Source organism: Scedosporium apiospermum (assembly GCF_000732125.1).
Source record: "Scedosporium apiospermum strain IHEM 14462 chromosome Unknown SEQ_SAPIO_0101, whole genome shotgun sequence".
In the NCBI taxonomy this organism is placed as follows: domain Eukaryota; kingdom Fungi; phylum Ascomycota; class Sordariomycetes; order Microascales; family Microascaceae; genus Scedosporium; species Scedosporium apiospermum.
In genome coordinates, this window is record NW_015971802.1 from 297,972 (window position 1) to 316,637 (window position 18,666).

The 18,666-nt window shown below is 53.0% G+C and overlaps 6 protein-coding genes across 6 annotated transcripts; 4 read left to right on the top strand and 2 right to left on the bottom strand.

Annotated features, from left to right (window-relative positions):
- Positions 1–189: 189 nt before the first annotated feature.
- On the top strand, positions 190–1,606 carry SAPIO_CDS6263 (uncharacterized protein; the record flags this gene model as incomplete). The annotated part of the gene is made up of 3 exons (XM_016788408.1): positions 190–218; positions 407–556; positions 670–1,606. 3 exons carry the CDS (start codon positions 190–192, stop codon positions 1,604–1,606), a joined length of 1,116 nt encoding a protein of 371 aa, XP_016641989.1.
- A 550-nt stretch (positions 1,607–2,156) lies between these two features.
- On the bottom strand, positions 2,157–3,201 carry SAPIO_CDS6264 (putative Mitochondrial genome maintenance protein; the record flags this gene model as incomplete). The annotated part of the gene is made up of 2 exons (XM_016788409.1): positions 2,157–2,463; positions 2,543–3,201. The coding sequence occupies 2 exons, from the start codon at positions 3,199–3,201 to the stop codon at positions 2,157–2,159; spliced, it is 966 nt and encodes a 321-aa protein (XP_016641990.1).
- A 369-nt stretch (positions 3,202–3,570) lies between these two features.
- SAPIO_CDS6265 (uncharacterized protein) lies at positions 3,571–4,238 on the bottom strand (the record flags this gene model as incomplete). Its single annotated transcript, XM_016788410.1, has 4 exons — positions 3,571–3,645; positions 3,732–3,796; positions 4,010–4,041; positions 4,150–4,238. 4 exons carry the CDS (start codon positions 4,236–4,238, stop codon positions 3,571–3,573), a joined length of 261 nt encoding a protein of 86 aa, XP_016641991.1.
- Positions 4,239–4,512: 274 nt separating this feature from the next.
- SAPIO_CDS6266 (Uncharacterized protein) lies at positions 4,513–6,947 on the top strand (the record flags this gene model as incomplete). Its single annotated transcript, XM_016788411.1, has 5 exons — positions 4,513–4,549; positions 4,665–5,304; positions 5,396–5,962; positions 6,043–6,314; positions 6,451–6,947. The coding sequence occupies 5 exons, from the start codon at positions 4,513–4,515 to the stop codon at positions 6,945–6,947; spliced, it is 2,013 nt and encodes a 670-aa protein (XP_016641992.1).
- A 2,123-nt stretch (positions 6,948–9,070) lies between these two features.
- SAPIO_CDS6267 (Integral membrane protein) lies at positions 9,071–10,912 on the top strand (the record flags this gene model as incomplete). The annotated part of the gene is made up of 4 exons (XM_016788412.1): positions 9,071–9,124; positions 9,182–10,613; positions 10,677–10,733; positions 10,863–10,912. The coding sequence occupies 4 exons, from the start codon at positions 9,071–9,073 to the stop codon at positions 10,910–10,912; spliced, it is 1,593 nt and encodes a 530-aa protein (XP_016641993.1).
- Positions 10,913–15,055: 4,143 nt separating this feature from the next.
- SAPIO_CDS6268 (uncharacterized protein) lies at positions 15,056–17,079 on the top strand (the record flags this gene model as incomplete). The annotated part of the gene is made up of 2 exons (XM_016788413.1): positions 15,056–15,507; positions 15,576–17,079. 2 exons carry the CDS (start codon positions 15,056–15,058, stop codon positions 17,077–17,079), a joined length of 1,956 nt encoding a protein of 651 aa, XP_016641994.1.
- Between the last annotated feature and the right edge of the window lie 1,587 nt (positions 17,080–18,666).

Consider the following 18,666-nt stretch of genomic DNA (forward strand, 5'->3'; position numbering starts at 1 on the left):
CGGTTCCGTTATGCTCCTTGAGTCTCTCCTTCCATCTTAAACCCTTCCTTTTCTTCCCTTCTGCTCTTCTTTCCCTAAACCTCAAAAGCTTTTTATTCTGCACTGCGACCTTTTCTTTCTTTTTCCCGTTATAGACAGCTTGCTGTTCCACAGTTTTTAGCCGCCTGCAACAGGCGCAACGACGCAAACATGTTTGACATCTTTGCGAAGCTTCTCTCGTGAGTAACCCCCCTCCACTCAGCCCGCAGCTCTTAAGCCGCCGATGCCGCAGCCTTCCGCCTCTAGTCGCATGGGGAAACCCCATAGGAGGAGCAAGAACTGGGGACGACGAAACCTCGAGGAGCTCCAGAGGACGAGAATGCAGTTATTTCAAGAAGCACCTGCTAACCAGCTGCGCGCGATACAGCTCCATAGCGTCGTTCCTCTTTCCCCTGTTCGCATCATACAAAGCCTTGAAGACGTCCGACCCGGCCGAGCTGACGCCATGGCTCATGTACTGGGTGGTTCTCGCGTGCGCTCTCCTTGTGGAGTCCTGGACTGACTGGTTCCTTGTCTGGTGAGCATCCCCGCCAACCCATGCAATTTATAGCCGCGACCGGGCAAAAGCAACGATGATAACTGCAGCTGTAGAGACGGCCGAGACGATCGCTAACCTCTTGCCCGAAATAGGGTCCCCTTCTACGCATACATCCGCCTCATCTTCCTCCTGTACCTCGTCCTCCCCCAGACCCAAGGCGCCCGCATCATCTACCAAACCCACATCCACCCCTACCTCGAGGAAAACGAGTCCAAAATCGAAGACTTCATCGCCAGCGCCCACGAGCGCCTCAAGAACGCCGGCCTCGCCTACCTCAAGCAAGCTATCGCCCTGCTCAAGACTAAGGTTCTTGGGCTCCCCGAAGAAGAGCCTGCTCCCGCGCCCGCGCCCGCCCAGACCAACAACGCCCAGAGCTATACGCAAAGCCTCCTCTCGCGGTTCAGCCTCCCCGCGGCGCGATGGACTGGCGCAGGTATCAAGCCGCCTGGTGCTGATGCGGCAGGTATCCCGAGCCTGGATTTTTACAGCTTCCTCACCACGACTCTATCAGGCGCCATGAACGCCGGCTTCCCCGGCAGTGGTAACGATGCCGATATCGATGCCGCTGCTAGTGGGACGGGCTCACGCATAGTCATTCCCGACAATCTGCGTGGCATAGACAGGGTGAAGTTCCTTGCGGCGCAGCGCGAGAAGCTAAACGATGCAATTAAAGCCCTCGATCGCGAATCGCAGACCCTCAATAGAGAGGACACTATTCGCCCAAGCGACGCTGCCCGCGCCGAACCGCGATCCCCCCGCTCTGACGTCTTCCCGCCGGACGAGAGGCCACCCAGCGGACTCAGTTCGTGGAGCGGCCTGAGCAAGAGCCGAAGCGAAGTCGACTTTGAGAAGATTGATGTCGACAGCGCGACCGAGGAGGAGGCGAATCTGAGACAGCGACCTAGCGCCTCCGGTGGTTCATGGATACCATGGGGTTGGGGTTCGGGTGGTACGCCGCCGGCGCAGGAAAAGGAGAAAAAGGAGGAGACTACGGCGCATAGCTCCGGTGTGCAGAAGAGGCCGCAATAGACTGGCGGGTGCCCTCCTCTGCTTTCGCTGGACAGGGTGCACTGGGTTTGGGTTTTAGGTTCGGATGGCGTTTGGTATTTGGTTGCTTTTAATAATCATTCCCTCTTACAAAAATGAAGGTTCCCGAAACTTGATAGAGATGTAATCCCGCGAGGCTGCTGGCATTTCTTTCCCTCCCAGCGGGGAAGGAGAGGTTGAGTTGATGGGCCGAGATGGTTTTGTTGTATTTCTACATAGACGGGCGAGGTTCTATCGACTCCGCATTGCCTTCCCTTTTCCTCTTTCCCCTTCCCTGCTACGTGTCTCCCCCAGCCTTGATCTCCGAGCCTTGATTTCTGCTCCCTCTGATAATAATACAGGCGGCGCTTGTCAGTAAACGGCGTGAAAAGCGACGAGCTAAGCCGAGATGGTAAAATTACATAGAAGATTTGTTGCCTTGTCGAAGGACAAATGAAAAAAAAAAAAGTGATGGGGACATGCGTCATTCCTGGACAGCGTTCCCCTCGTCCTAGATATGCAACCGAATCATTTTTTGGTTCCTCCTCTTCATTTATCTCGCCGCCGGCGCAGCAGCCGGCTTATACGACGCTGCACCAGTCTTCCTAAAAGGATACTCAACAGAATCTCCCTTCTTGATCCAGATCTTAATCTTGCGCTTGGTGGTGACGTGCTCGACCCAGACCTCCTCGGCGAAGGTGGACTTGTAGGTGCGGATGTAGGCCTTATCCCAGAGCTCGGAAGCGACACCGAGGTCCTTGCAGCAGCGCATGAGGGCGTTGGATTTGCAGGCTTCGACGGCGCGGGGGATGGTTTCTTTGGAGAAGTAGGTGTTTTCGCCTTGGGCTTGGCTAATGAATCTGCAAACAGAATTGGGCAATTAGCTCGAAGTTAAAAGGAGCGCGAGGAGAATAAGAGGCATGCGAAGGTAGTTCTTACCGTCCTTGGACGACGAGGGCCCATTCGCGCGTGACAATCTTCTCGCCTACAACCACTGGACCCCTGGGCACCATGCCCCAACCACCAGGTCCGAAAGCGTCAAAGAGGATGTTCCTGTACTTGATCTCGGGGAGGTACAATATGCCGTCGGGTTTAATCTCCACGTCCTTCGTCTTAATAGGCCGGCGAAGTATCTCCGCGACTTCGGGGGAGAAAGGCGCCGAGGCGATGCCGTGGAACGAAGTCGACCAATCGACGTCCCAGTCGTTTGCGTAGGGGGAGCCCTCGGGCGAGTCGATGTAGGTAGATCCCTCGGGGGTGTTGTTCGTTAGCGTGGAAGAGCTTGTGCTGGCGGGAGAGGTGGTGGTTTCTTCGGCGGGTTGCGCGGGCGCGGGTTTGCTGGGGATTGTGGTCGCGGTGCGGGCGAAGCTGACGGCTAGGCGGGCGCTGGGGTGTTGGAATTTGGAGACGCGAGTCGTGCCGTTGCGCAGGCATGATTTGGGGTAGGCGGCGGGTGTGGGAGCGGAGAGCGCGGAGGGGAGGAGGGTCGAGGAGAAGGATGTTGTCGAGAGGGGTCGCGAGGGTCGGGTGAGGCGGCGGAGGAGGGGGGATGGGGAGCCGGTCGCCAGGAGGCGGGAGGCGTGGAGGGAGGAGGCCATTTGACGCGTGAGAGTTGGACGGTTCGAGGTTCAATGGGGATTCAAGCTTCTGGCGAGGATGTGAATCTTGGGAAGATGGGAGAGACAATCGGGTTTAATTGGACGGGTGGGAGAGTAGAAAGTAGAGTATTATTAGGGCCCGGGGAGTAGGCCGGGTGGATAGGAGGTGAGATCTATGATTCTAAGGTCAAGGGGGTGTTGGATCCAAATCGTACACTATCATACAGAGATCAACTTCGACGTCCAACTTCACTTTTTTTCCTTGTCCCTGACGTGGGGAGCTGAAAATGTGTCGGGTAAACCACGGGTAAACAGCAAGCTCCCTGGAGGAATTGAGCTTGGTGTTGGAAGGAAGCAGCGATCCAGCTCTTATTTCTCGACGTCCTTCATCGACGTGCGTTCGTCGTTGTGGTTCTTTTTCCAGCATTGCTGGAATGCAGCCAACTGTAGTTATAGTTAGAAAAGTGAATTTCGTGAGGGAGTGCGGCAAGTATCTGTTGTTGAAGGATGCAGGATTCAGCGTCACCAACCTCAGCGGCGCAGGCTCTCCAGTCCTTGCGCTCAAAGTAGCAATCCGTCATCTTTGCGTTTTCAGCTAGAACCGCAATTTCCCAGTGGGAAATCTCGTTAGCCTTCTGAAGATTCAGTGCATATTGTATATACTTCTTTGCGTGGTGATGGGGGAGGGGAGTCTGTTGAAGGCCCAAGAGCGGACTGAATCGTATCATAGCCTCTAAGACCCGACAGCAACCACCACTCCCTCCTCCCTAGGGTCCGATTTCTGGGTTTCAGTTAATCAAGTTCATACCTGCGCATCCGGTCTTATCAATCCTCTGCTCCCTATAGCTCGAAGTCAGCCTCTGTATTTTCCGAGTCGTCTTTGTATATAGAGGTTATGCCACGTGCGGCCCCCAAAGTCAGGAAAACTTGGGAAACCAGGAGACGCACCACTCATCGGGCTCATCATCATCGTCGGCAGTCTGCACATCGACCTGCGCAGCTACCTTTTCCTGCTTTTCGGCCATCTCTTGATTCATGTGGATATATGTTGGCTTTTTTTGCCCGTGAAACGACCCGAGGAGGTTGGTGGTCTGATATTGGAGCGCTGGCGTTGGATTGTTGCAAGTTGCAAGTTTGGCTCTCAGTGGCCGTGTTAGCGCATCTCGGAAGTAAAAGGGGAATTGTTTAGTGTCTCATCAATCGATCGATTCGATCTCAAAAATTATCAATCAATTCGCCGCCAAAAGGCTTCACTCTAAACCTGCGCAAAATATCTCACGCAGGGCGGACCAAACTCTGGAATCGATGAAGATGTCGGCGTCAAGGTTGAATGTCCTGGTATATACAGGTGAGTTCCTCTTACATTCGACATTCAAACCACCATCAATTATCATCAATTGATGCGCATCCCCTCATTCGCAATTCCCCCATATTCCCTCTCACTGAAGCTCATTTTAACCAAGGACCCGGCACCACCGTCGAATCCGTCAAACACTGCCTCTACACCCTCCGCCGCCTCCTCGCCCCCAACTACGCCGTAACCCCCTTCAGCGAAAACGCTCTCCTCAAAGAACCCTGGCAACCTACCTGCGCCCTTCTCGTCTTTCCCGGCGGCGCGGACCTCGGCTTCTGCAGCGTGCTCAACGGCGCCGGAAACCGTCGCATTACCGAGTACGTGCGTCGCGGAGGCCGGTATCTCGGCTTTTGTGCGGGGGGTTACTACGGGAGCGGGAGGTGCGAGTTTGAGGTCGGGGACAAGAAGCTGGAGGTCGTGGGGAGGAGGGAACTCGCTTTCTTTCCTGGGACGTGTCGAGGCGGTGCGTTTAAGGGGTTTCAGTATCATAGCGAGGCTGGCGCGAGGGCTGCGAGGGTTTCTGTTGCGAGGGATGTACTGAGTCTCGAGAGTGAAGTAAATGGCGACATTTCTGTGTACTACAATGGAGGAGGTGTGTTTGTCGATGCTGAGACGATGAAGGACGAAGGTGTGGAGGTCTTGGCGAGTTACTCCGATGAGCTGGACGTGGACGGAGGCAAAGGGAAAGCGGCAGTGGTATACTGCAAAGTTGCAGAGGGAGCCTCCATTCTCACAGGGCCTCATCCCGAGTGAGTTTTCTTCTCTCAAGAGACGCGAGCCGCCCCCATGCTTTTTTTTTTTTTTTTTTTTTTTTTTTTTTTTTTGCTAACCCCCTTTCAGATTTGCGCCGGCCAACCTCTCTCCACAGCCCAGCATCCCAGGCTACGACGAACTGCTCAACGAAATAACATCCCACAACGAACAACGCGCCAAGTTCCTCCGCGCCTGCCTCACCAAGCTAGGCCTCAACGTCGACGAAACGCTAGCCATGATCCCGTCTCTTTCAAGTCTTCATCTTTCGGCGCTGAGACCGTCGGAGGTCGACGAGATGCTGCATGACTGGGAAGAAATCATCACGCGTGATGAGAAAGGGGAGGAGTTTATCAAGGCTGAGAGCGATAGCTTCCATATCGAGAAGAAGGATTCTCGGTGGGACCATGCGCATCCCCCAGTCGACTCTGAGAGCGACGGAACAACGAGCGGGATTACGGATTACACGAGTATTGTGAAGAAGCTTATTCCCCACGAGGAATCGTGGCCGGATGTCAAGGAAACGCCGAATTTCCACCACAGCCTGTTTTATCAGAGCCTAGTGTCTTACCGACGCACGGAGCTAGGGGCGGAGGAGTGGGGGAATCAGATTATGTATGGAGAAGTGGTGACGAGTACAAACACATTGCTCGAGAAGTATGTCTTTCCGCGTTTCTTCCAGTCCATTTCTCTCGAGAAAACCTAAACTGAATACATTACTGAATCCTCCCGTTTAGGAATACCACGCTCCTCTCCAAGCTCCCGACAGGCTTCACCCTCATCGCCACGACCCAAGTAGCCGGTCGCGGGCGAGGTTCCAACGTCTGGATTGCTCCCCCCGGTTGCCTCATCATGTCCACCGTCATCAACCACCCCGCCCATCTCGCTGCCTCTCGCCCCATTGTCTTCCTCCAATACCTCGCCGCCATCGCCACTGTGGAAGGCGTCCGCAGCTATGGGCCCGGCTGCCAAGACCTCCCTTTGAAAATCAAGTGGCCTAACGACGTCTGTAAGTTCGGAATAAAGCCATTCTCCGGCCTCTCCACTCTTCCTGCTTGAGTCTCTCTGCATAAAAAAAATAAGAACAAAGAAAGGGGGGAAAAGAGAGAGAGAAAAAAATGCTTTTCTAACACAGAACACAACAGATGCCCAGGACCCCCGAAGTCCGCCTTCCTCCCCTAGATACGTCAAAATCTGCGGCATCCTCGCCAACTGCTCCTACACCTCCGGCTCCTACCAAATCGTTCTCGGCATCGGCGTAAACACCAACAATGGCCGACCCACGATCGACCTAGACTCCCTCCTACCCGCCGATGGCTCTGTGGCCCCTTTCCGCATCGAGAAACTCATCGCACGCATCCTAACGGTACTCGAAGCCCTGTATGCCGAGTTCAAGAGGGACGGGTTCGGGGAGAGGTTGGAGAAGAGGTACTACAGGCACTGGTTGCATTCGGGCCAGAAGGTGACGCTGGAGGCGGAGGGAGGGGTGAGGGCGAGGGTGCTGGGGATTACGAGGGATTGGGGCATGTTGAGGGCGGAGGAGTTGGATGGGGAGGGGAGGGCGACGGGGAGGGTTTGGGCTTTGCAGAGTGATGAGAATAGTTTTGATTATTGGAAGGGGTTGGTGAAGAGGAGGGTGTAGACGAGGGGAGATCGGGGGAGATGGGAGGAGGAAGGTTATGTGTGTTCCTTGGGCTGGTCTTGCGACGTTGATAGCACATTTTTGTGCGAGATTCTTCCTTTGCGCGCCTCTAGACAAATCTATATCCGAAGAGCAGAGGAACAGTCCACATCACAGCCACCTAAGCGTGGCTGTCTGTGAATATAAATGAAATAGAGGCTCTACATGTCTATCACCTGCATCTTCATGGCTGAGTAGCCTCCATCTTCTCTTAAATTAGTCACATACTCTCTACCGCGACGGCTCTACCTTCGAAGGGTTGGGTTTCTAACGGCGGATGAAACGCTCTACACGCTGTCAAAGAAGGTCCTCGGAACATTACCTCCCATGTTCTCCGTTTCTCGTCTTTTTTTGTTCTTCTTTGTGGGCCCCTTAACCCGAAATTGCCAAGATTCCAGAGGCAATTCGTCGTCGTAAGTTTACTTCCACCTCTTTCACTCAAAATTGCAGAGTATGCGGGACGGAAGCTTGGCGCCTTGGGTCGAGTTAATGCAAATTTGCTCGTCTCGGGGGATCAGATGTTCACGTGGTGGGTGAGGTGGATTTAGAGAAAGGAAGATGAAGAGTTAATATATCTGGTTTATTCCTGCGGCTATTCTAGATTGTATTTATATCATATTAGGATCAGTATCTACATCTCATGATAACGGTTGCTCATATTTGGGGGCAAAAGGCTGGCGTCTGGCGTGTTGTAAGTTGGCTCTTGTGTGTAAGCTTTCACTCGATTCGAGAGAGACTCCAGCGATCTCGCCAGGCTGTACTCTCTACACCAAATGCTTTGATCAATGTTCTACAGCTATGCAGTTTGTGAATAGCCTTACTTCTATATGCCACATGCTCCCCTCCGGCTATAATTCGAAAAGAGGCGTTTCATGCAGTTGACCCGAACCTCTCGTTTAACCCGTCTTATATTGCCGCCCACAACCCCCAAACACTTGAAGGAAGAAAAGAACGTGGACTGTAAGTGCCATCTCCTCCCGGTGTATAAAAAAGAACACCTTTGCCACTTACTATCATTCGTTCTTGTCTTATCTTACTCTCGAGTCCAAGAACCCCCGAGGTGCAAAGGACCGGGGCGACCGGACTCGACTGTCCGAACATAGAAGAGTGACCAGGACATCACCGTTGGCACCCAACGAAATCTCTAACAAACTGATATATGAAAAGAGAGGGAACTTTTTTTTCTTGGGTTATGTTAAATATGTCTTGGCTACTCGTCTTTGGGCACATCATATGTGCCTCGAGCACGACGCAATATATTTGCTCTTGGCCTCGACCTGTGATTGACTCTCTTGGATAACACAGGAGGGAAGATTTAAAATTGTATCCACGAATTCTTTTTCTCGGTCTTGGTATCTCCTCGAGTCCTAATGTGCTCTCTTGATGCAATTTCATCTTCCTCCGCGCATTAACTATTCTCTTAATATGGCGTCTTATAACTTTCATCAATCCCATCTAGAAGCTAAATAGACCGAAGAACGATCAGCATCTTCTCCCTCCCGTCCCCGGGGCCGAATGCAAATTTGTGTCGACGCATTCGATGACAGAAATAAAGTGCTACATTTGAAAGAAAGACTGCGGAAAACCCACATACCAAGAAATAGGCCCACACACACCTTGGATTTTTCAAGATATATTCTCTATAGACAACCTCGTCTCTTCCTCCAGTTGATCTTTCTAGACTTTTGGCTTTCCTTTCTGTCACTTGATGAATGTAAATCTAATTCTACTCCACAATACAAAAGAAACCTGGGACTCGTCACTGGCTGTCGTTTTTCCTATTTGATGTGAGGGCCCTCGACTTCTCTCGTTCCTCCATTTCGGTGTCCCTTTTCTTGCTAGCCGACGCCTTCTGTCCCACCGTGCCCAGGAGCAGATGGGATAGCTCATTGCGCCGATATCATGTTGTGAGGCGAAAGGGATATGGGATCTGCGGCATCCAGAGCTACGGGACTTGTCATCAAGGAAGTCAACCGAGAAACACGAGGAGTGGAGGGTGAAAGCTGAACCGACCCGAGGGACAAGCGTGAATTGAAAGGGCAAGAGGGAATTCCCTCAAGGCGGAGAGTGCCATGATGGACACGATGTTCGCACCACTCAACTACACGAACCCAGCCGACCTAGAAGACTATGACATTGTGAGTCCCCCATTCTCACCACTTAGAACTCAATCCCGCTAAGGTGCCACCCCATAGCCGCACGATACGGGGATGCCTGCCATCCTCGCCGGCATTCTCATCCCTCATATAATGTGCACCCTTGTCATTCTCGGCCGCGTTATCTCCCGTCTCTTCTTTCTCGGGAGATGGTACATCGACGACACCCTAATTGTCACCAGCTGGGCCTTCTCCACGGCGATATGCATCATTTATAGCATCGCTGCCTACACACCCGACATCCTCCTGGCACCCAACGAGCTAACCCTCCAACACAACCTAGAGGTCGAAGGCCGCGCGGGATCCATCCACCCGTACATCATGCGGACCTACCTAGGACTCATCTTTTACCAATTGTGTCTCTGCCTAACGAAGCTGTCCGTATTAGCCTTTTACCTGCGCATGTTTACCGAGAACAAGAAGGAGAGATGGATAGCGTGGGGAACAATGTGCTTCGTTTTCCTCTACGGAATCCCCATGTTATTCATCAGCATCTTCCAATGCCACCCGCAAGACGGCCAATTCTTCGGCCGCCCGATGACGTGCTTCGGCTTCGCGCCGCTCATCATCTCTAGCGCGGGTCTACACACGGCCACGGACGCCTGGATCATCATCCTCGCCATCCCGTGCATTTCCCGCCTCGACGTCCCGCCGCGGCAAAAAGTCGCCCTCTCCATCGTTCTCAGCCTCAGCATCTTCGTGATCGCTGCCAGCCTTCTCCGTCTTCAGCTTAGCTTGCACAGACATTTCAGGCCCGGCAGTGTGGGTGTTACGAATACGCTTGCCTTCTTCGTCATGACGATTCTTGAGTGCGATGTGGCACTTATATGTGCCAGCGCGCCGATGTTAAGGCCTGTCCTGGCTAAGCTCTGGCCGAAGATGATGATGATGGATCAGAGGCGGAGGAGGGTGGCAATGACGCGGGACGACACGGATGATGGGAGCGTGGACCTCGCGTTTGCGGGTAGTTACCATGGATACCCGTGGAGAAACTTTGATGGACCGGTTCCGAAGAATGAGAGGGAGGTGGCAATGGGCCATGTTTATGAAGGTTGGAGGTCGACGACGCCAGGTTCTACTCTTTCGGATCTGGAGAGGGCAACAGAACGCGGGACGACGCCGCTTAGCCTGAGATCCTTTTTCGGGAGTACGAGGAGACTTCCTCAGCAGTTTCACCGTTATAACGAAGATGATGGAAGAGCCATGTTGAGGAGCGATGTTGCTGCTGAGAGCAGACCCGTCTCGATTGGTTTCGAAGATTATTTCCTCTCCCATCAACAGCCCTTACCGCCCACACCTCAACAAAGGACGAACAGCAAGCAGCAGAAGAAGAGTAAAGAGTACGAAGTGTCGGAGGCACGATGGGACCAAAGCCAGGAAAGCTTCGTCCTGGGCGTCGACGACCCAAGGTACTCGAGACTATCACCGGTATCCGGGTTCAGTGGCGAAACATGTGCCGCGCCTGGAGAAGGTCAGCAGGTAAACAACACTATAGAGACGCCTATAACAATTGCTATAACAGAAAAGAAAAAAGGCGAAGGTGAGGAAGCGGGACTGACCACGGCGACCCCGACGACGGGCGAGGAGCGAGGTGAGCCAATTGCGAAGATGGAAAGCCAACATCATCCAAAAATACGAAAAGAATAGGACGAGAGGAAGTAATTAAAGGGCGGGAAAATGGGGATCAAAACTACGATCAGACCCTTTCGCCGGGTTGCAGTTCCACAGGAACTCGTGGAATGGTCGATGGAAGGAAAAGAGAAGCTTTGAGGGAACGAAAGTGGTGGATCGGTACAGCGGACGTGAAGAAAAGCAGTCGAGAAAAGGATGCGCGCGCTTTGTGTGGAAGCCAAGAAGGGAATATTCCGGGTTGGTTCGTCTGAGGATGACTTGACCGGCGCCGATCCGTGGGCCGGTTGGCTCGGGGAAGTTGTATTTTGGGCGGCGAGATCGATGGGATCCTGCTGATTCTGGTGGGTGTGGGTGTCGTTGCTAGCATAATGGTTCGGAATGTCTATCATCCACATACGACACGACAACGTGCCGCCCCTTCATTTTCTTCTTTTCCTTTCTTGCTTCGCCTTCCTTTGTGGTTTCTCCGGCGATGCAAAGATGAGATGTTACGAGATCGAACTTGAGGGCTATAAGGAACGGATTAAGGACGTAATATTAAAGCCGTTATGCAGCCATTTATACATGGACACTGCATGAGGGTATGACTTTGATATGCAACGAATGTCGATATCGGATGGATCTCTAGCATGTCCTGACTCGAGAGAGTGTGAAGTAGGAACATAAGCATCAAATGACGTCCGGTCTTGATCCATGTCGTCAAATCGTACTGCAGAGTTAGAACTCCTCTTTTCGTTCCCACCGAGTTCCATGGCCACCGGAGAGTGATGCACCAAACGAGAAGACAGAAGACGCCAAAAGAAGCAAGACCCATCGAAAGGGCTTTCGAGTGTGCATCGAGGAGTGCATTGCCGAGGCCGCACAAACCGTAGCATGGAGACACCCCGGATCTCTCGCTCACCAAAGCCTAGCTGCCGGTACGAGGCACCCGCACAAGAAGAGCCGGTGAGCTGATTGCCCGTCCTGACCCAAGACAAAGCTATTAAGATGTCCAACAGGAAGGAAGGCGGGGGGTGTGTTTACAATCACAGGGCGAGTGGATTGTCGGATGCGCCGCTCAGAGAATAAGAAAAGAAAAGAAAAAAGAAAAACAAAATAAAGAAAGTACATACAGAGCAGAAAGAAAATGACAAAAGTTCCTGGGATTTGAGGGGAAAGCCGGGGTATGCTGGACAGAAGATCCAGGTAATTGGTCTCGACAGCGCGGGAAGAGTCGTGTTGGTTACATAGGCGACGTCGATGGCGCGTTGTGGAACGTCGATCTCCTTCTGGAAGGAGAGGAACATGAGCGTGAGTGAGGGTAGTAATGGAAGTCAGGGTGAGTATCCCAGCGTACAAATGTATGGAGTAAGACCTGGCCCTTGATGTCCGTTGTCCGGGGTCAGGTCTGTGGGGTATGCAGCCGGTCCCCTGTCCCACGCTCAGACGTTGACATCGAGAACGAGAAAGGGGACAAGAGAGCTTATTTTGCTGTCTTGTCGGGACACTGCCCAGTTACCTCTCACCCGTGACTCTCCATTCTTCCTCGTCCTCGTCTTCATCTTTACCAGTGTTCTTGGCCACTATCGGAAGATTCTACAAATTCCCGGGATTGGACTGATATAACTAAGAGATCAGTCGATCGAGTGGCCATGGGTTCTCGATCTGGAAGAACTGGAGAGCCCAGCAGGGGATCAGATTCTCTCTTGGGAGTGGTAGCACAATCAGTTAAGTTAGTCATATTTTCTAAAGCCAGGTAGCTTTAAGAGGTCGGGTCACGCATTCGTGGCCGGATCCAATTACGTTATAGTCAGCCGAAGGAGCAAACCTCAAGTATCGTAGTTGTCTGCGTCGGAGTGAAACCCGAGCTGCCGTCCTTGACATGACTCCAGCGCTGCTCATTTCGGCATCCTGTTGCGAGGAAGGACGGCAGTGATTCGCGAAGCTAGTTCTCAAATGGGGCTCCAAATAGGCGGGGGGCTCTTCGGGACAAAGCGAATACTTCACAACCCTGAGGATTGCAATGACTGGCTTTAGGTAGGCGGCGACGCTCGAACCTCTGAGGATGAAACCGAGGAGCATCGAAGACGGAGCGTGATAACAATTTCCCGGCCAAGTGAGCTGGAATGCAGATGACTAATAATTGTTAGTGTGTATCGTTGCCTCGAAGAGCCTCAGCGTAGGGAGTAGTCAGCAGGCACGACTCCATTCTGAACGCCTAGAAAAGATCGTCAACTTCACACTTGCCCCTGCACATCATTACATCTGCTCACCACCCTCGATCCGGTCTCACAATATCTCGGCGCATGAAAAACGACGAGGCATGATCTTCTTTGCCGGACCATATGGGTAAAAAAGATGACAGCTTGCTCACCTGAGCTTCCACTGCCGTCTCACTAGACCGGACACGAGAAGCTCCCATGCATAGCACACTTACATGCGCAGCCTGGCCAACCGCTCATGACCAGCGATTGCGGCACATCCTCCCACCCTCCATTCCCAACTTTGCCTAGGCAAGAGTACCTCCTCACGAAGGATCTCGATAAGCGATTTGAAATGCATGCATGTGCGGCATTGCTGTCTCGTCTCACTTTGGACTGGGCCCCCGTAGATGCTGCCTTCCTCCTCCCCAAACAACGGTTGCGGCGAGTCTCATCAGCTGCAAGCTAAACTCATTCTGGGAATTCATTGGCGACCCGTGAGCCGAGCTGCTACAACACAGACAAATCGATTCCCGAATGTTTATCCCGATCCATTGCACGATTATGATTTGATTCATGAGAATGCCGAGCCAGAGACCGCCCTCAATGGGCCGTCGTTTCCCCCCTCCCTCCCTCTCAGCTCGTGTTGGCTCGCTGTTTGTATTTCCCAGACCCGGCGTCTGCCGTCTATCGTATAATCCATTATGGCCATCAAAAGCCCCAATATCCAGGTCTAACGTCGGCTTATTCCGCAATCAAGGCGTAACTGTCCAATTACTTCCTACTCAGCCTCTGACTGCGGCTAGCTCTAACTTTAGAGCCTCCCCACCCTCCCCGTATCAGAGCGCGTCGGTTTTGTACCTGTGTATGTGTATGCGTGTTGTTGTTGGGAGCTCTCTATGCTCCCGTCAATTCTTGTCGGCCCGTCCGTTGTCTACTAGCTACATCCATGTCGCTCGTCTCGTCTTTTCTTCTTCTCGTCTCTCCCGACTCGAGTCCAACCCTTGTCCTGTTCATCCAATGGTGCCCTGAACGTACCTGAAATGGGGACACACGAAGCCAAGAACAAGTCGGCCGTCATCCCATCCCACACCCCCATGCAAGGAACCAGTACACCCTTGCATAATCCACACACCCCAGAATCTTCCGTCTGTTCTGGAATAAACTGGTTCCATACAACGAGCTTGTCTACTTTCGGCCCAGCACGCACGAGATCTTCGCCCTCTTTTTGCAAGGGTGTACCATGCTCCGGTCCGGCTCCATGCAACCGAGCAAGGATAGTTCGCCACTTACTATTCTCGACCTCATGCTACTGCTCTAGCTGATGATGAGGATGCTGATGATGCGTACCAGCGTTTCTCTTGGCTACTCATCGTCCTTCCGCGCCTTGTCATCTTGCTTAGTCCTGCCTCTTCTTAGCATGTGTACCTTCGTTTGCCGAGTGACAACGCCACCTTCCTTGAGCTACGCCTCTGTTTTCCGAGGAAATCGATTTGTGTATACTTCCCTCCCGGAACAGAAGGGGAGTGTACCCCATCCCTTCCAAAGCCTTGCCTTCGCTTTACACCCCTCCCCCTTCATGGAAATCACCTTCGGTGAGTCCCGGATGCCTAGCCTTCATCAAAGGTGGTTCGGGTGTGGGTGTTGCTTGACATCCGGGCAGATTGATGTCATCCGCAGGCCTTGTTTCCCTCATTCCATGGAAGAACCTCCTCTATTTTCAGCCTTCATGGGGAGGAGGGGCCATCTCATGATCTTAGATCCCGTTTCCCTTTTCTTCTTCATGACCCCACCTCCATCGGTTATCTCGCCCTTCCTCTCTTTCTCCCGTCTCCACATGGCCAGGCAATCGCCATACTATTGCATCCACTCCTTCTAAACACCTGATACTCCTCTTCTTCACTCTCTACTCTCTCTTATCGTTCGTTTATTCTGTTCGCTTTCTTTCCATTACATTCTTTTGTAATCATCCTCCCCACCTGACCAACTTTCCTTCGGTTTATCAGGTCTACACTTCCGCTTGGACACTCTTCTTACTCTGTCTCTCTCACGACATACACACACACATTCACTTTTCAGCCAGGATGAGAACCAGTCTATAATGCTGATATCACAGGGTCTAAGCGCCCTGATATGGTGCACACTCGCACTCGCTACCACATCTCCGCAAGACCTCGTGTCTTCATCATCACAGGTCCAGCCTCAGCTTAACATCGCCGACTCACAGGTTCGCCAGGGTGACTTCATGAGCCAGCAGGATGGTGGGGAAGTTGGTACTCGATCCAAGGGCTTGCCGAGTTGGAGGCGGAGGAAGTCGAGACAGTCGAGGGCGGAACAGAGCCGGATGTCAACTCGGCTCGTGGCGAGGCAGGAGGGCGTGTGTTCAAATTCGTTGGTGTGCCCGGATGGTTCGGGGACGTTCCAGTGCTGTGGGGAGGGATTTCGGTGTTGTGTCGAGGAGGACGGAAGCGGAGCGTGCTGTCCTATTGAGCAAGGGGAGCCGGAAGTTCAGGAGGTGGGCGGTTGTGTTGGTGAGAGCTGCTCCGAGGCCGAGTAAGTGGAATTTTGTAGTGAAACTCTCAACTTACGACTTTTGCCTATTAACACCTTTCTTTTCACAGAGCAACCGCGAAAGCTGGTGCTGTGCCAACAGCGGTCCTCACCACAACAGTGGTACGGACGGTGACAGTGGGATCTATCACCCAAACCGTCGTTGTCCCCATTACTGTCTCTCAAACCCTTACTTTTCTCGATCCTGCGCTTCGCACGCAGACTAACACCGTAACAATCACCTCAGAAGTTCTTGCGAGGAGGCAAGTCCGACGACAAGAAGCTTCAATTCCTCAGACAGAGGTCCGCAACAGCACCATTACAGCAGAGGCGGTTCAACCTACTACTCTCACCAGCGCGATCGCGAGCATTCCCGGAGCAGCTGCTACTCAGCCTGCCGTTCTCGCATCTGAGAGCGACGTGTCTCGCGATGCGCTAAAAACTGTCACGGTGACGACGACGGTTGAGGTTGTGACTACCGTGACAGGAATTGTCACCGTCACCTCTACCATCCTTAACACCGTCTTCGTAACTCTGACTCTGGCCCCTAGTGCTACTACGACAGTCTTTGTCACGGCCACTGTTCGCCCTCGTCCCGAGATAACCGGGGGCCAACTTCCGGGCGGCTTCATCCCACCCACAGGCAACGAAGGTCTCCTCCCACCCAACCCTCCGATTCTCCCCTCCGGAAGCAGCCCGAGCAACTCCCCCATCCCCCCAGGAGCCGGCCAAAACCCCACCATCACGGCTGGCACACCGCTTCCTCCCGGCGTCACCGGCGTCCTCCCACCAGGCAACCCGCAATCCATGATGCCCACTGCCGAGAACCCCTCGGGGTCTCCGACCTCCCCCGTCAGGCCCATCCCGGGGTCTTCCCTCACATCCGACGAAATTGCCGGCATCGCCCTCGGCATCATATTCGGCCTCTTCTTCCTCATCCTCGCCGGTTTCCTCGTATACCGCCTAATCAAGAAGAAGGAAGCTCTCGAAATCACCCGTCACCACCAGGAGATGGCTTCGTCAGGATCTGGTTCGATCCCCGTCGGCGCTGCCAGCATCCTCTCCAACTCGACGCAGAACCGCCTCATTCGGCCCGCACCCGCGGCTGTCCTCGCCAGCGACGGAACTACGAGTACTACGCCCGGTGAGGGCGAGGTTCGCATCGTGATTCGACCGGCACCCAGGCGCCGAACGCAAAGCTCGGGTCTCTTCCCTCCTTCGGGCCAAGGGTCTCGCGCCGCGTCTGGTTCGTCGTCTACCGGTGCGCCACCTGTAGTGGCGGAGGGGAGCAGAAGGGCTCAGTTCCCCAGACCGCCAGGGTATAGTGGGCAGACGTACAGCTTCTTCGTCGAGGAGAGCGGGTCGACGTCACCCATGGATCCTAACGCGTGGAGTCTGGCGAGCGACCACGGGAGTAGGAACGAACAGCAAAATTCTCCTACGGATAATAAATGGAGCCCTACTTCACCGCGGACTTACGACGTCGTTTCTAGGGATGTCGGTAAGGGCAGTGGCAGTGGTGGAGGCGATTTCCTAAGCGTCGGGAGGGCGCTATCGCCTTGGAAACCGGTATAAACACCTTTCCTTAGCCTCACGAAGACTCACGACTTGATTTCTTTTTCTCGCTATTATTCACTTCGCTACACTCATTTGACGAGTAACGATTTTTCGCCTTTTTTCGACATCTGAGGCAGACAATGGTCTCGACGACCGGTTTTTCTTTCTTTCTTCTTCGTTATTGGGATACAGGAAATACTATGGACAGACTCCGCCGGCACAGCATTTATGGAGTCATATTTAGACCGGGTTCTTTTTTCTTTTTCGTTTCAGCGCGAATGGGCAAGGTCGATATGGAGATACCGATTGGATGAACGACTTACAGCGGCACTGGTGGCTAGGTGTTCTTGATGGAATCACCCTGGGCTTTCACGATGAAGAAACATCCTCAGCGAGGAACCTTAGCTAGAGGCTACAAGTAGTTAATGTTGGGGAGATCGGTCTGGTCTCCCGATGAGTGTAATTAATAGATACCCAAAGTTAATACGATATCTTCCCATTTGCGAGCTCTGCTATTCTGCTTTCTTGTGTGATATTTCGAGGCCCTTCTACGGCGATGAGAGATGAGCGCTCAGGAGACGAGGGTCAATGGAGTCAGCAGGAATCCAAAGGCAAACCACGGTTCGAGCAAGCAAGACGTACTCCAGAAGGATTCCATAACCATTCCACGACCCCAAGTGGTGGCCCTAAGGTCAGAGGGTCAACCAGGAATCAGAATGGCTGCAGAAGACCGATCCCCTCCGATCCCCCTATGCTCTCTCTCAGCTCATTATTGAACTAGGAAGCGAAAGACGGAAGATGATTTCCGACATGCAAAAAAAACAAAAGGCCAGAAAGGGCGGGTCCGTTAGCCATTAGATGTTGTGTGGCCAGTATAAGTTCTTTTGGTGGTGGTTGATTGATCGGCGGTGATCACCCCGGATGGGAAAGTCGTCTAGATTCCGGGGTTGAGATGAAAAGAAAAATGAGAACAGACGAGACGGGGATTAGGCATATTTGTGATCCCCTCGTCTATCTAGTGAATATGGGAAAGTGCTAGTTCGTCTCAGATGCTTGGTCGTGTCGTGATGCGACGCAGAAGGCATGAATGTCACAGCACTCTTATACGTGGATGGCCTGCTTTCGCTTGGGTGTCACCTGAAATCATGTTCGACAAACCTATATGATTGGTATCCTGCGACTGAGAAGAAAAATGGGGTATTTCGTTTGGAAACAATGGCTGGGCTGGTGAGCTACTGAAGACTAAGAACGAGGATATAAACCGGTCGGCACTGCCGATGGTGACCCCGAGCTACTTGGATGTGTTTACCAAGGGCTGGGTTGGTAAATTTATTCCTCGAGGAAAGCTATAGAGAAACAAAGTCGGTCCCTTGTCGAAATCATAGAATACAAGAAGAAAGGAAGAAGGCGAATAAGGTGAGGGAAGGGGAAAGGAGATGCTCGGCTGCCGGTGTCGAATTGACCGCCCCGGGGATGCCATCCCAGTCCAGTCGAGGCGTATCTGAACAGCTCTGCAGGCTCCAGGGATGCTTCGATCTGGACCGGTGGGCATCTAGTTAGAGCACGGCTTCCGTTAAGGTATCTCGGAGGTTGCTTCTAAATCGA